The sequence below is a fragment of the Haliotis rufescens genome, unplaced genomic scaffold, assembly GCF_023055435.1.
Source record: "Haliotis rufescens isolate VD_foot unplaced genomic scaffold, xgHalRufe1.0.p SCAF_50, whole genome shotgun sequence".
Classification (NCBI taxonomy): Eukaryota; Metazoa; Mollusca; class Gastropoda; order Lepetellida; family Haliotidae; genus Haliotis; species Haliotis rufescens.
Genome location: NW_025964224.1, coordinates 2,447,941 through 2,463,534, shown reverse-complemented (window position 1 = coordinate 2,463,534; position 15,594 = coordinate 2,447,941). Strand labels below are relative to the sequence as shown.

The 15,594-nt window shown below is 41.9% G+C and overlaps 1 protein-coding gene across 1 annotated transcript; it reads right to left on the bottom strand.

The window, feature by feature from the left end:
- Positions 1–3,144: 3,144 nt before the first annotated feature.
- LOC125374060 lies at positions 3,145–9,227 on the bottom strand. The gene is made up of 7 exons (XM_048384808.1): positions 9,093–9,227; positions 7,819–7,875; positions 6,716–6,769; positions 6,355–6,414; positions 5,832–5,897; positions 5,372–5,560; positions 3,145–3,620 (listed from the first exon to the last, which is right to left on the bottom strand). Exons 1-7 carry the CDS (start codon positions 9,103–9,105, stop codon positions 3,454–3,456), a joined length of 606 nt encoding a protein of 201 aa, XP_048240765.1. The 5' UTR covers positions 9,106–9,227; the 3' UTR covers positions 3,145–3,453.
- Positions 9,228–15,594: the final 6,367 nt, after the last annotated feature.

Here is a 15,594-nt window from a genome sequence, read left to right as displayed (position 1 = left end):
ATAATGCTTGCTGTGAGAGCAACAGAATGTTGGGTGTCATTGTACATGGATTGTGGAAGCTATCAGTCACTGGATCTTGCTCTTATCTCAAACACATCCTTGACATATCGCCGACATTGGCGTCGTTCACTCACTTAAATAAAACGACAATTTATTTCTATCCGGGATTTGATATGAACGTTCGTTCATGTGATAGTAAAGACAAACAACACCATGTCACTAGCCAAGATTCGCGACCGAGATTACAAGCTTTATAAATGCTATGCACTTTGTGGTGGCCAACAACCGTTAGTGTTATTTCCCATGGGTTTGTGATATCGCTATACTCCCCGATAATTTCCCTATTTAGCCAATGAATCCTAGAAGAACATCCAAAAGCAGGTTCCTACACAATGGCACAGACTGAGGCTTTGGAGGTCATCTACATCCAGGAATGTCCGACCGACTGTGCTTTATTGGGGAGGCTCGGTACTGATTTGGGTGGGTGTGTTTCACACGAAAGCAATCTTGCCATCCAAGATGTGCATGCACGCGTGTATGTGTGGCTTCTTGTTCTTGCCCGGACTTATGCCAGTTTTATCGTGGCAGCCCCATGGGTACCTAACTAGTCCTGGCTTTGTCCTCTGAATACCAAACGTCAAGCAGGGGAACAAAACATTCTATCTATCTACATTTTGGTAGGACATCGTACCGACCTCCCGCGTTCCGGGTAGACGCTCTAGACACTTGCCCATAAAGGCGGCCCATCAACTATATAAGGGATAAGGTACAATAGCATAGGTGAAACAAGGAAGTTTGTATGTGTTTTTATAACATAATAAATTCGTGGTGTGCCTTAGACCTGTTAAATACACTCTTCAAAAAAAGAAACGCACAGGTAGATTTTAAGGAAATTAATTGTACCTAATAAAGTCAATATATTTAATTTAATATCGTACACACAAATATCATATTTTGGAGATCAATAGTCACATGTTTTTGTACAAAGGCATTGAAAAATGTTTATTTTCATGTCACATAAGGCAACAAGGTTGCGCTGAACTCAGTATCTCGTGTGACCGCCCCGGGCAGCAATCACGCCTCTGCATCTCCTCGGCACTCACTGGATAAGTGTACGAATTCTGTCCTGCGCAATGCTGCCAAATTCTGCTTGTAATGCGTTAACCAGTTGTGGGAGTGTCTGTGGTTTATTCTGACGTTGACGTACACATCGATCGAGTTCATCCCAGAGGTGTTCGATTGGGATGTGATCTGGAGATCTCAACGGCCTGGGCAGAACGTTGATGTTGGCATTATGAAGGAAGTCTACCGTGACACGAGCTGTGTGCGGTGGAGCGTTGTCCTGTTGAAACAGCTTCCTCTGGCGGTCAATGATTGGAAGAAGGTGAGATTGAAGAATTTGATTGATGTAGCGATTTGCTGTCAAATTTCCTTGGACCACAATCAAGTCATATCTCGTGGAGTAGGATATGGATGTAAGGTATGGCACCAACGCAAGCCTTGCTGTCGATGGATCTGTTGCAAAGCAGGGCGATAACTAGTCTTCTGGGTCGGATTCCAGCCTCGCGGAGATGGTTCGTGACGGTCTGGGCCGATATCCTCCTCAAACCAGGGGTGCGTCCTGCAGTCTCCGTAGCTGTGGCATTGCGATGACGTAGGTGGAACAGTCGAATGTAGCGATCCTGTGCAGGGGTGGTAACTCTTGGTCGGCCGATTCTCGGACGGTCTGCAGTGGAATTGAACTGTGTGTATCGATCACGAAGGCGGCAAATGGTGCTGTGGGGGACGTTGAAGTGCGATACCCCTCTTTGGATACGTCCTATGGCGATGTTCTGATCGGCAGCGCTGAGTTTCGGTATTTTCGAACTAGAAAAATGTTGACAATTGAATGATAAATTATTGGCTTATGTTTGCCTTTTTATAGCCACTACCACGAGTTACGAATGCCATAACTTGCACGTGCATTTTGCGTTACTGTTTTCCTCCATGACATTTTTTAACAAGTGTGAAAACAATGCCGTTTAAGACATTGCAAATCGACAATGGCTGCGTTTTGACGCACCGTTTGTCGAATATCAGGCGACATTCATTTTCCAATAACATATATACAAATTATATATAGGAGTTTTTGTGGGTAGTCAGGTTCAATGAACAACATACTACCTGTGCGTTTCTTTTTTTGAAGAGTGTAAGTGTTTACACGATGATCATTATCTTTCCGAGAGTTAACTGACTATAAAATTTGCCTTGTGGAATTGAGCCATGTTGTATAATATACTCTTGAAAAAAAGTAGGGGGAAATCGAAAATAACAAATTTGCCAAGAAGGTAAGAGGCATTCGTTTCTAGTAATAGTTGTATGATAATAATGAACGAATCGGGGATATATTACAACCGGCAGTGAAGTATGACAGTAGATTTTATGACCGCCAACAATCTGAAGGGACTACAGAGGTAAGAACATCTTCCCGAGGCATTGGAGTTAACTGACATTTAAAGTCCACTTTCCACCCTTGCCGAACTTGGCTGGAATTCCTGGACACGATCGTAGCGCCACCAGTGGCTTTTACAAGTTATGTTCCTTCTATGCCTCTCCTTTGGACCAATTAGATGCCATCTCTCGTATCACTTGCATTTGCTTCAAACAAAATGACGGCGCCCAGTCAAGATGATCTGATCGATAATCAAGATCTGTATTGTGATAAAACGAGTTTTACATTGCGAAGTGCATCAAATCACGTGAGCACCTGGATTAAAGACATGAAAAGATTTAGAAAATATCTGTTGACATCGAGTTAGCGGTGCACATGCTCTGCAAATCCTGCAATCAACCGAAATCTGCATGACAGTTTAGGAACTGGATTTCGATTTCGTTGCGCGATTTTGATTGGTCTATGCATTTACTCGTTAGTCCAGCCAAAATGTAACTCCTTAATACCAGCCTAGTTTGGCAAGGGTGGAAACTGGACTTTTATAGTCAGTTAACTCCCTTGCCTCGGGAAGATGGAGGATCATCGTCTTATCAGTCATATATTTCACTTTCAGATGAAACGAATTTTGACTTGTTCAAGGGAGTCATTCATAGGTCAAAATCTCCTCGACAACGCTCTCGCCATACAATTTAAAATGAAACTCATACTAACGGTATCTTGTGTGTATTTAATTTATACTTCTTAATTTATAGTCTTCAAACAAATATATGGAAACATAGATCACACTTTTATTTGCAAACACTGGTTATTTGTGTCATAATATTTAAAGATACTTTCTACTGATGAATCAATAGTCATATTATAGATAATTGTAAAACCTTCCGGGGTAACCTCTGTCCTCCTCAAAGTAAAGTACTGCTTGTACGTCATATGCCAATGCACTCGCCCTGTGAAAAATAAAGTCCTGTTCTGTTCTGTTCTGATAATGAGGAGAAACATCGTATTTCTGACAGCAAAGATGTTCACACTCCCCTCACTGTGACTACGACTTCAACTTTGTCATCGTCGCGATTACACCACCCAATGACAACCAGGATGGCGAAGAGGATCCACATGGGAATAGTGAAGTCAAAAGCATGGGTGTATAAGTTGGTGTTCGTGCAGGTGGATTGGAAAATCCACAGAGAACCTGAACAAGAAAACATATATGTCAATGACATGTACAACTTGTCTACTGATTATGCTTTTCTTACTGCAATTACAAAATAATGAAACCAATACAGAAAGTTACTATATTTAGATGAAGGTGTGGTTTGTAAACTTCCAGTTACCGCGGTGATAGAATGTTTTGGAAATGTCTTTAATGTTCACGTTCCGATGGACTTGGCATCGATGGAACCTTCCAGTATCTGGTCAGACTATATAAGGGGACAATAGCGCATTTTCACCATGTGAAGATCAGCTTTCGTGTGAGGATGGCTGATCATCCCTGATTCCCTGCCTAGATCATCACGGAGGCTTGACAACTGTCGCCGCTTGGTGAATAAATATCATTATCACTGACAATTGCTATCACCGCTGTATTTTGTATTTGATACTGACCACTGCCGTCGTATTTTTTATTGCCATTGAAAACTGTACTACCACTCTATTGTTTATTGCAATGATAATTGCTATGAAGTTATTTGTATATATTTGTAAAGTGAGTGAATATTGTAATACACTTGTTGGTTGTATACCACTTGTTGGCTGTTTGTTGGTTTCACACTAAGTTCTTTTACGTTCAGATTTCTGGATGCACATATTGTTTCAATATTGGAATCGACATGTAAAAAGCTGTCAAAAACATATCGATCGACAGGGTAATGTTAACTTTCACATACGTTCACTTGGACAGTTTAGATGTTTATGAAATATGATCAGTCTTTCTACAAGAAAATTTGCACGTCCTTAATTTATTATAACAAATGAAACACTTCTTTGTATTACATTCATCAAATGTATTGATGGATGCAGTGGATATAAGACACTAAACAGGAGTAGATCTAGAAGCAGTTCTGATTCTCCGGAAAGTAATAAAATTAATGTAGTACAAGCACGTAAGAAAAAAAACCTTGACGCCGCATTAGCAATCTTCCAGCAACGAGAGCATTTAAAAGAATTAAATAGTTGTCAAAGAAAGGTTAGTAAAACGATAGCATTAATCACAGATTAAAGTTGATAGATAAATAACCAACTTAAGCTGAAGCAGATATTAAGTCTACTAAAATACGGGGTGTATAGGCCACCATCAGAAAAAGATCTTGACAGGCCACCATAATTGAGGTCAGCGGTCAAATTAGAACAGAACCTATTTACTGTGTGATTTATGAATCACTGTCAAATAGTAATGATAACAAGTGTTCGCCGACTATGAAGTACTACTCTTTCCTGGTTAGACCTGTAAATGTCTGCATCACCTCGGGCTTTCCTCCCACATTAAGCTGACATGCCGCGATCTCACTTTTATACTGTCAAAAGCGGCGTTACAGCCAACTCAATCACTCCTGATGAGTAGATAAGCAGACTTTGGACTTCATGTTTCAAATGTCCAATGTTTGATTAATCAAGGACTAGAAATGAAACTTTTATATTATTGACTGGAACTGACAAGCGCCTGATCAGTAGTCAGACGTCTAAACATGAGATAAGAGCTTGTTGAATATTTGTGGGTCGTTAGAAGGTACCGGGTTTAGCTTTCGTTTCATATATGGCTGAGATGGAACTTTGTGGACCAGAACGTTGCTACTTTGAACTCCTTCTCGTATTAAATAGTAAATCTTCTTTCTTATTTGTTGTATTAACATAAAATCTGAATCAACGCGGACGTTTACCCACTATACTTTCGAAGAAATATAGAAGCACAACATGACTTGTTATTGTCGACTATGTTTCCATTACCTTGAATTCCCCATCCAATGTTGAACAAACCAATTAAACTACAGCAGGCCAGCAGGAGGCTCTTTGGCACACACTGACAGTAGTACCACAGGGAACACAAGATAGGGATGGCGACAGAGGTGGCGCCCTGGGTTACCATGTAGATGCCAAGATTGGTGTTGTTCGGACACTGGTTGTAGTCAAGGATACCTGGTACATAACACGTGTAGTCAAGGAAACATGGTACAATTTGTATGTTTAATGTATAAATGCAATATATATTTTCATTTTCCTCTTTTTCTTCGATTATAATGAACATAGACATAAGTGTCAGTTGGTATTAAGACCAACTTCTCAGTGGGTCTTTAATTGCCATACATTTACTATCTAAGGAAAAGTAAAAGATCATTTAAGAGACGATTCAATTAATTCGCTTCCCTTAATGACGTGACAGTACGGCAAAAGCATGATACCGGCTTACCAAAAACGATCATAGCAACCGGAAAAGATCCAAATACGAGAGAAGTCACCCAGATACAAATTTTCTCTGTAAACAAAATACACGTGTCAGTTTACCCAAATGTTGTGTATGTGATTGTATTTAAATTTAATCTTCCAGTGTCTTGGGAACTGAGTTGGAACTAATGACCTATCGAATTGATCGATAACATTAACATTACACCATTGGTATGTTCAAAACACATGTTGACGTTTCTTACGCCAATTGATCAGTTAAGTACAAATACGAATACTTTCATATGTAATTTCTCTCTAAACCTCCATCCAACCCAGGACAACCATTACTGGCCTTTTGTCTTAATTGTTTTTCTGTTACGACAAGGTTGACTTTAAATTATATGCCAACAGGGAATACTGATGGGAAAAATGCAAAATCCAAATTTCAATAATTTATTTCATCCCATCCACAATCACTACGTCATATTACCAGCTACATCCACAAAGAAATTAGTATTCATTATATAGGAACAAATGTCACCCAGTACTTTTCAAGGGGATTTCATAGCTGTAGTCCTCGCTGTTTCTTCTGGGTGTTGTTGTTTCACCTGTGTACAAAGTATAGAATTGTATTAAGATTCTGAATACATATTACAACTCTGCGAATCTACGAATCTAGGAAACAAATAAGAACGTCACGTTGACGTTTGATTTCAAATCACAATGCTTTGACAGCTGGAATATTGCTCAACGCCGCGTTAAACCATCGGCACTCACTCAGTGCAATGTTACCATGTTTAGCCTTTCTCATACTTAAAGAACGCCAGCATACTCACCGTGTCCCGTTATGATGACCGCCATATAGCTGGAATATTGCTGAGTGCGGCGTTAAACAACAAACCAACAAACCTGTTATGGTGACTTCACTCGAGATCGTCCCAACTACTTGGCCGGTCCGGGCACCTGTAGAAGAAGGGGTAGTTGCATGTGAGACACATACCGTCGAAGCAAGACACTCTAAATTCCTATTCAGTCGTAATTTCCTGTTGTGGCACGCACTTTCCTCGGCGTATTGACAATACACCAACCGTTTCTTGAAAACTGAGGTGTCTTCGTCGATATACCTTAAATGTATAGTTGTAACTATTTATAAAATCTCACCAGCGAGTAACATTTAGCTTGCACAACTGATGGAAGCAACCGCAAATGACATGAAATAACCACAATAGCATTCATTTCTTATAACTGCCTTATTAACGACAGTTACCTTATCTTTCAAATTAAAACAAACATCTCATTTATCTACAAACTTGAACGGGAAATAGCACTAAGATCCAGAATACCGTATATTATAGGCGTTAATAATTCTAGTAGACATTTTTTATACCATAGACAAGGAAATAATGCCGTATTCGCGCACCGGGCCCTCACAGAGCAATACCCCCCCCCCCCCGTTTTCTGAAACAACACTCTTTCATCAATCAATATCATTGTTACAACTTTCCTGCAACAATCGTGAAGACAATTCAGGCAATGTGACACTCAGGGGAACTCAGTGATAGTATGATAGCTCAAATCAAACATGAAGGAAGTTAGACTGTACACTGCAATGTGACCACAAATAACACCCGTTCTTGAATAGGTGAGGTGAAATGGGGTTTAACGTCGCGTCCAAGATTATTTCACTTATAAAGAGTGTGTGTGGCTGCTTGTACTAGTCCGGACTGATGCCGATTTATATAGCGCTAGCCCACTGAGATATCATGCCGAAGTTTAACTTAAATACCCCACGCAGACACAGTATACTAACTCCGAGCCGACCAGTCCTTGTTTTTGCCCCTTAATGCCGAGCGCCAGGCAAGTACCATCTTTTAACGTCTTTTGGTATGACGCGGCCGGGAATCGAACCCCGGACCTTTCGCTCTCCGGGCAGACGCTCTACCACTAGACCACGGAGGCGGTCCCGTACTAGAATAACAATAGCGGTGATGCATACCACAGTTTGGTCTTACCTAGCTCGGCGGCAGACAAGGTAACTTCATTGGAGACGTAGACTACGCTTTGACCCTCTACGCAGAAACAAAACCGTGTTTCATATAATACATATATAGTACCATGGCTCTGTAATCCACACAACATATTATAGGTCATTTACTGAGGTCCAACATATGTATATTTACGAGGGAACAGTCTACCATTATATTTTACTGATAACCATTACGGACATCAACAAAAGACACAACTTCAGATTCGTGAGTTACATACACATCTATCTGTCAGCTAGACAAGTACCCACCACTTACTCTTCTTGGAAGTTTGTTTGTTTGTTGTTAAACGCCGCAATCAGCAATATTCCAGCTTTATGAGGGCGGTCTGTAAATATTCGAGTCTGGACCAGACAATCCAGTGACTGACATCATGAGGTAAGGTGAAATGGGGTTTAACGTCGCGTCCAAGATTATTGCAATTATATAGCGACGTACATGCACGTGTAGGTATGTGTGTGGCTGCTTGTACTAGTCCGTACTGATGCCGATTTATAGTGCTAGCTCACTGAGATACCATGAATACCCCACTCAGACACAGTATACTGACTCCGAGCCGACCACTCCTTGTTTTAGCCCCTTAATGCCAAGCGCCAGACAGGGCAACAACAAGTACCATCTTTTAACGTCTTTTGGTATGACGCGGTCGGTGATCGAACCCCGGACCTTCCGCTCTCCGGTCGGACGCTCTACCATTAGACCACGGAGGCGGTCCTGACATCATGAGCATCGATCCACGCAATTGGGATACGATATGACATGCATCAACCAAGTCAGCGAGCCTGACCACCCGATCCCGTTAGCCGCCTATTATCACAAGCCTGGGATTGGGTTGCTGAACGCCTTTTCTACCCCGGATCTCCACGGGTTCTTCTTAGAAGTATACATTTACATCATCTTTCCTGAAAGCATATCTTGTAAAAGGAATAAGTAAGTTTTGGCAAAATAATCAAAATTGGAGTAAACATTTTTTTATGCATTCATTTTCACCGATATTTTGATTTTTACGCCCAATTGAAAATCGAGAGGTATTCTCTAGCATTGACGATTTGTGTGCGGTCGGTTTAGCTGCTGAAGCAGTTACTTTAGGGTCATGACGAGCACCACGACCATAGCTTGCATTTCAGGAGCCTATAATAATAACATCAAACATTATATGAGTGTATTGTGTCGCTGTAAGACACGAAGACATGACTGTATTTTGCTACATCTACGACTAATGACAATAAAACTAGACTTACGTGCAGCACTCATCCTTTGAGGATTGTTCTGAGAAGTGTATCCCCTTTTCAGCTTGCGTATTGCGCTCTTGTGTGGAGGGAGGCGTCAGTTGTCTCAATCAAGTCAACAAGGAAGCCAGATAAGCCCTGCGATAAAGAGATCTGGGTCACCTGATATGTAATCGTTCGAATTTAGTCATTATTCTTCCACTGGCGGTCGCATGTGTTATTGCTTTGTCATCTGTTGCATTTATGCATGTTATTTTTTGTTTGAAAGCTGATAAAAGGGTCATCTGGACTATGTAAATATTTGGTCGAGTCTGTTTTGCAAATGTGATGTCGTTTTACCTAAATTTAATTTATTGAGAACTATGTTGTTATAGCACTTCAACCAGTATGCTTCGCCATCTAAACTAAAGGACATAGACGTTTAGTTCATATTTCCGTGATGCTGAAACTGAAAATTACACTTTGCGACAAAGAATATGGAAATTCATACATTGTTTTGCAAAGCTGGAACTTTCTTATCAATAATCAGAATACTTTTTTTGCATCATCAGATAGCCCTTGTGATAGCCAAGAAACTGTTTTAATTAGACACGTCAGTCAGATGAGCTATTACGTAATTGACATAAGGAGAATAAGGCAATGTGGCTGATTTAAAAAGCTGTAAAACCTTAGCTATACTCAGAATCCACATGTCTTTATCCCATTAGAAAGCTACCCGTTTTTTAATGTCGTTATTGACACCTCACTCAAGAGAGTTATACCTATAAAAATCTGGATATTTTTATATATTTGTAAACTTATCCTGCATTTACTGATCACTTTTAACGGAAACGAAGCTGTGATAGGTCCAGTTTTTGAGAAGACAAAGTTTGATCCATTCTAGATGCAGGACCCCAAATCATCAGCTGACACGTCATACCGGAAGTGGTGAGGTCACGGAACATTCACATTACTGTTCGTCACACTTAAAATGTCTGAAGTTATCGTGGGGAGGCAGGTCTGAGACGGGCGGGCCTTTGGACATAGTAATGCAGGATGAGCGTACAAATATAAAAAATAAATCTAGATTTTATTTGATTTTTTAACTTATCCTGCATTACTCTTTTATGCATTTGTATCCGACAGTATCCAGGGTATCTTCAGATGTGTACACAGTAAACACTCTCACCACTTGCAGTCGTGTAAGCGCAATTCTTCAGCGTAGATCAACCAATCCTGTCCACGGTAAGGAGGCGCCAGAATATGAGTACGTTCGCGAAACAAACAGTAAGAGGCAATGTTATGCGCTAGGGTTTAGAACCTGGATTACAAAGCCATGATTGCGTAAAATGGAAGACCGCCCAAAACATTCTTCCCTGACTGTAATTACTGAACGATTACCTTGTAGAGCCATCGGGGAGGCAACGTAGGGGTTATTAGCTCTCGGTGGCTCGAGGATTAGGAACCTCATAAGCCTGAAGGACAGCATGCAGCCATAGAGAAATGGTATTGCGGCTGGCTTCGGGCGTAGACGTCTGTGAAACGGGAATAAATGACTGTTTTGGGGTACCAGTCTAGTCCTGGAGCGGCGGATGAAAAACTCGTAGTGCACGCCCACAATTGGTGATAAGGGTGGGATTGTGAAACAACAGTCGTGTTGTCATGGAAGCTGTTTATTGCTATAAAATTCCAGCAAAACCCGAGGTGAACCGCTCTGTGCGTACTACGGTCAAAGCGTACACGAGTGGTGTGGAGGGCATGAATCTCACTCACTCTTGCAGCTGTGGCTAGTGCCAAGAGAAATATGTAAATTCATAGTGAGCTTATTGAATGATCTTGCATGGAGGTTCCATGCAATCATCGAAGCACCACATTCAAATCCCACACAGGGGGACGAAATTTGGCCTTCTGATCCTCAAGATGACATGAGCGTAGTAGAACTTGCAGTTCCGGTATCGTGGTCATTTAACCATTTTCTTGGACTGCCAACACTGAAATAAAGCCACCAAATATGTGGTAATGGTGCTCCCCTTCAAGAGTCGTTTGGTACTCAGGTATAGGAGATACTCGGCCAAGACTTGTTTTAGTGAGACCTTGAGCCTCTTCCTGACAAGTCTCAAATGATTGCCACTCATCACTGTAAAGGCCTGGAGTCGAGGGTCTATGCGCCATAGCCTTTGCCCAGGGACCTTTGTAAATGAACCAAGCATGCAGATGAAACCTGTCTGGCCTGGGCTGTGGTCCCCTGCTGTGTGGGTGCATGAATAGGCTGGGCCACCCCAGTAGAGGTAGTGGATCGCTTATCTTTTGCATCACCTTTGGAAAAAGTAGTAGGGGTGGAAGAGCGTATGCTATTTACCCCTCTCAAAGGGATGCTCAGCGCATTGACACCCATGCCTGTGGATCCAGTATCAGCAAGACATACGCTTGGATCTGGCAGTTTTGGCGAGTGGCGAATAGGTCGATGTTGTGTTGACCTGACCTGGGTTCTGACATAAGAGATTGAATGCCTCTGGGTGGAACTTCCACTCCGTGGGCTCCACTCTGTCTGGGCATCTCTGGTCAGGGCATCTACCAGCACTTTCCAACAACCCGGTATGTGCTGGACTAGGAAGTGAAGACCCAGTGGATATACCAGGCTGAAAAATCTGCTTGTGAAGGAGTTGTCCCCTGATTTCGCAGGCACCAGACCACCGTCATGTTGCTGGTGGAAATGGCTAGTTTGGGGTTGTGGAGATGCTCCTGCAAATGCGTTATCGCAAGTATAAGCGCCTCCAACTCTAGATTGTTGATCTGTCACATTCACTGTGTGCCAGACCACAGCACTAATGCTGTCTGATCCTCCAGATGCACACCCAAACCCTGCAGAGATGTGTCTACAAAAATGTGTGACAATGTCAACAGTAAGGAATTCTTCTGTGGCTGATTGGAACTTAAACAACAATATTAATTTATATATTTTATTAACATATACCATTACCAGATCCCGATATGTGTGTCTTGGCTACCACACAGTTGCCAAGGTTTCTGGGATCTGGTTGGCGGAGGAGCAAGATGTAAGACATCTTCAGCGTGTTCAGAGACCATACCTGACAACTGCCCATTTATTTGCGATAACTTTTACAAGTATACACGTCTCCCACTTTGGATAACACATATTCTGATGCTTATGAATACTAGTTGCTAAATGCTGTTGATTTTATGCTGTATTGTCAAGACTTCGAGTCAGACTAACCAAAAGCATTCTGCTAACGACCGCTGTCAAATCCGATAGTGTTCCTTTTCGGATGCAATAGGGAAGCTATACTGTATGGATCTGTTGAGGAAATTAGGGCGGTCGGGGAGTCTTGTGCTTAAAGCGTTCGCTCATCACGCAGAAGACCTGGGGTCGATTCCCCACATGGGTACAATGTGTGAAACACATTTCGGGTGTCCCCCGTCGTGATATTGCTGGAATATTTCTAAAAGCGGTGTAAGACCATACTCAGTCAGTATTGAGGCAATTACGGAATGAAATTAAGACCAAGAGACCTGGGAAGTGGAGAAAACTTGTGCTCTTCTATCAGGGCAGTGGGCCTGTGGACAAATCAGTCGGTCCATGGCTACATTGCATGGGTGTGGCAAGGAACTCCTTCAACACCCACCTTATTCCCGTCTCCATCAGACTTCCATCTGTTCCTAAACATGAAGTCAATGTTATTTGGAACCCATTTAGACTCGAACGATGATGTCTTGGGAGAACTTTTTTTGACAGCCATGAGAAGGAATTCCAGGCAAAGTTATGCATGACGTCAGGAGTCAAAAGGGTTAAGGACACGACCTTCTGTTTTATGCAATGAACCAATTAGTCGTTCGACCTTCGTTAAGAAAGAACAAGGGATGGTAATGAGTTTCCATATAAAGGATGTGCTTACAAAAGGAAAAGCATGGACAGTTTGAAAAACCTGCGTGCTTACCTGGCCTCTATTATGTCCTTTTATTAATCGACCGGATGTGCGAGCCGAGGAGTCCCATTGATGAAAGAGTAGCTACTCGAGCAACCACACATAAACTTCATCAAAGAAAGCCAAAGCTTCTATCGATACCAGTAAGAGATAATACGAGGGGTGTTCATTAAAGATTTCCTCTGACCCACTTCCGATGGACCTAGTGGAATGAAACTTGGCATAGGTATTAGTCTTTCTCAACATAGGAACCACCAAGAGTTACACACTTCTCCCATCGTTTTATGCAACTATGGAGACCTCGCTTGTAAAAGCCCTCATTTTGCGTCTCAAACCAGGATCAAACCATCATCATCTGTGAAACGTTTTCCCTTCAAAAATGACTTCATGGTTGGAAAGAGGTGGAAGTCAGATGTTGCAAGGTCAGGAGAGTAAGGAGGATGTGGAAGGATTTCATAGCCACAGGACTGCGCTTCTGTCTGGGAAAACATGAGAGTTGTGTACTGGAGCATTGTCTTGCAAGAGACGGACACCCTTGGTCTGCCTTAAGCTCTCTTAAGCCTCTTAAGCTTGATAGCATCCCGCAACAGTGAAGCATAATAAGCTCCTGTAATTGTGGTTCCCTTTGCCAAGAAATCCATCATCACTACTCCATGCTGGTCCCAAAACACCGTGAGCATGACCTTGCCTGCAGAGGGTTGGACACGTGCCTTCTTTGGGGGTGGTGACTCCACATGCTTCCATTGCATCGACTGAACTTTAGTGTCAGGATCATAGTGATGGACCCATGTTTCATCCTGTGTGATAAGTCTGTCAAAAACGTTTGCATGGTTTTTTTGGCACATGTCCAAAAGATCCTTTGAGCAACTGACTCGTTCCTGCTTTTGGAAAGGTGTGAGCAACCTGGGAATCCATCGTGCAGACACCTTATGCCTGTTCAAATTGTCATGGATGATTTTTTCCACAGACCCTACACTGATCTTGACATCTTGTTATAACTGGCGAACAGTTATAGTGTCCTCATCAATGGCTGAATGGGGGCGACCAGGAATGGCAGCTGTTTCCAGAGATGTCCGACCACACTTGAACTGGGGATGCCAGTGTTTAACAACATCATATGATGGGGCATCTTCCCCATAAGTTGCTTTTATTTCATCGAAAGTTTCTGTTGGTGTGCGACCTTTCAAATATAAAAACCTAAAAAAAATCACTGCTCGGTATTCTACTGGCTCCAATGTTGTTGACTATGTCATATTCCATTGTGCGTCCAACCAATCCTTTGATCTGAGCTTCTGTGTAATTGGGTGGCATTTCCTTCTTCTCCAAGTAGTTCAAGATGGGGATGTAATCAGGGCATTCTCATTGACGTTTGCTTACCTCATGAGGAGCTGAATCTTCCTGATTGTGGACCGCTGCTAAACAAGGCGTTTTGTCCAGGTAGCCAAACGTTACTTCTAAATACTCACCTACTTTGGTTGGGCTGTCTTCAATTAATGAAGGTTGCTAATTTGCTGAGATTATACATGGAAATTCATCAGTATTTGCTGGTTTCTTTAGTTCTGGATATTGTCTTCTGGAGAGAGCATCAGCATTTTGATTTGACTTACCTGCACGATGAAAAACTTCAAAGTCATATTCCTGGAGGATCAGAGACCAACGTGCAAGACGACCTGTTCCATTGTGCTTGCACGTCTGAATGTAGGCTAGAGCTTTGTGGTCTGTATAGATTTTGAACTTACTGTCAGCTAAGTATGGTCTGAAAGTTCTTATGCCTTCTAACATAGCAAAACATTCTTGCTCAGTAACTGACCATTTCTTTTCACATGGATGTAACGATCTACCTCCATATGCTATGACTTGTTCTTGACCAGCATCATTAAGCTGACCAAGAATATAACCAAGAGCTTCACCGCTTGCATCGGTGGTGAGGATAAAGGACTTGGTAAAGTCAGGGTAGGCAAGTATTGGAGCACTAGTTAAAGCTGATTTTAATTGGTCAAATGCTTTCTGACAAGCTTGGGTCCAATCAAATTTTGATTCTTTTTGTAACAGCCGTGTGAGTGGAACAGCAATTTTTGAGAATAATTTGGAACGAATTTCCGATAGTAATTTGCTAATTCAAGGAATTGGCGCACTTTTTGCTGAGAAGTTGGGACTGGGAATGATTGGACAGCTTCTGTTTTGTCTGTATCAACAGCAATACCATCCTTTGAAAATATGTGCCCGAGGTAATGGACCTTTTAGGCTGCAAATTTGCATTTAGTTGGTTTCAAGGTGAGACCTGCTTATCTTTTTTGGAAAAAAACGGCTTTGAGGTGGTTGAGATGTTCTGCAAATGATTTGGAAATAGATTATCAAATCATCTATGTATATTAATACAAACTTCCAATTGATTGCTCTGAGAGCTTGGGCCAAAGTAGATTGAAAAGCCATTGGTGCATTCTTTGAGCCAAAGGGTAACCGATTAAACTCAAAAACACCTTCTTGTGTGATAAAGGCTGATTTATTCTTAGAATTTGGCTGTAATGGTTCTTGCCAGAATCCACTTGCACAATCCAAAACGGTAAATAGTTTTGCTTGGGATTGGCCCA

What these genes read in the sequence shown, in the direction of transcription:
- LOC125374060 (XM_048384808.1), bottom strand. An exon ending in CTTGTCTGCCGCCGAGCTAG is followed by an intron (nt 6,770 to 7,818) that starts GTAAGACCAAAC and finishes CTTCTTCTACAG; the next exon opens with GTGCCCGGACCGGCCAAGTA. An exon ending in CATTGGATGGGGAATTCAAG is followed by an intron (nt 3,621 to 5,371) that starts GTAATGGAAACA and finishes TTTCTTGTTCAG; the next exon opens with GTTCTCTGTGGATTTTCCAA.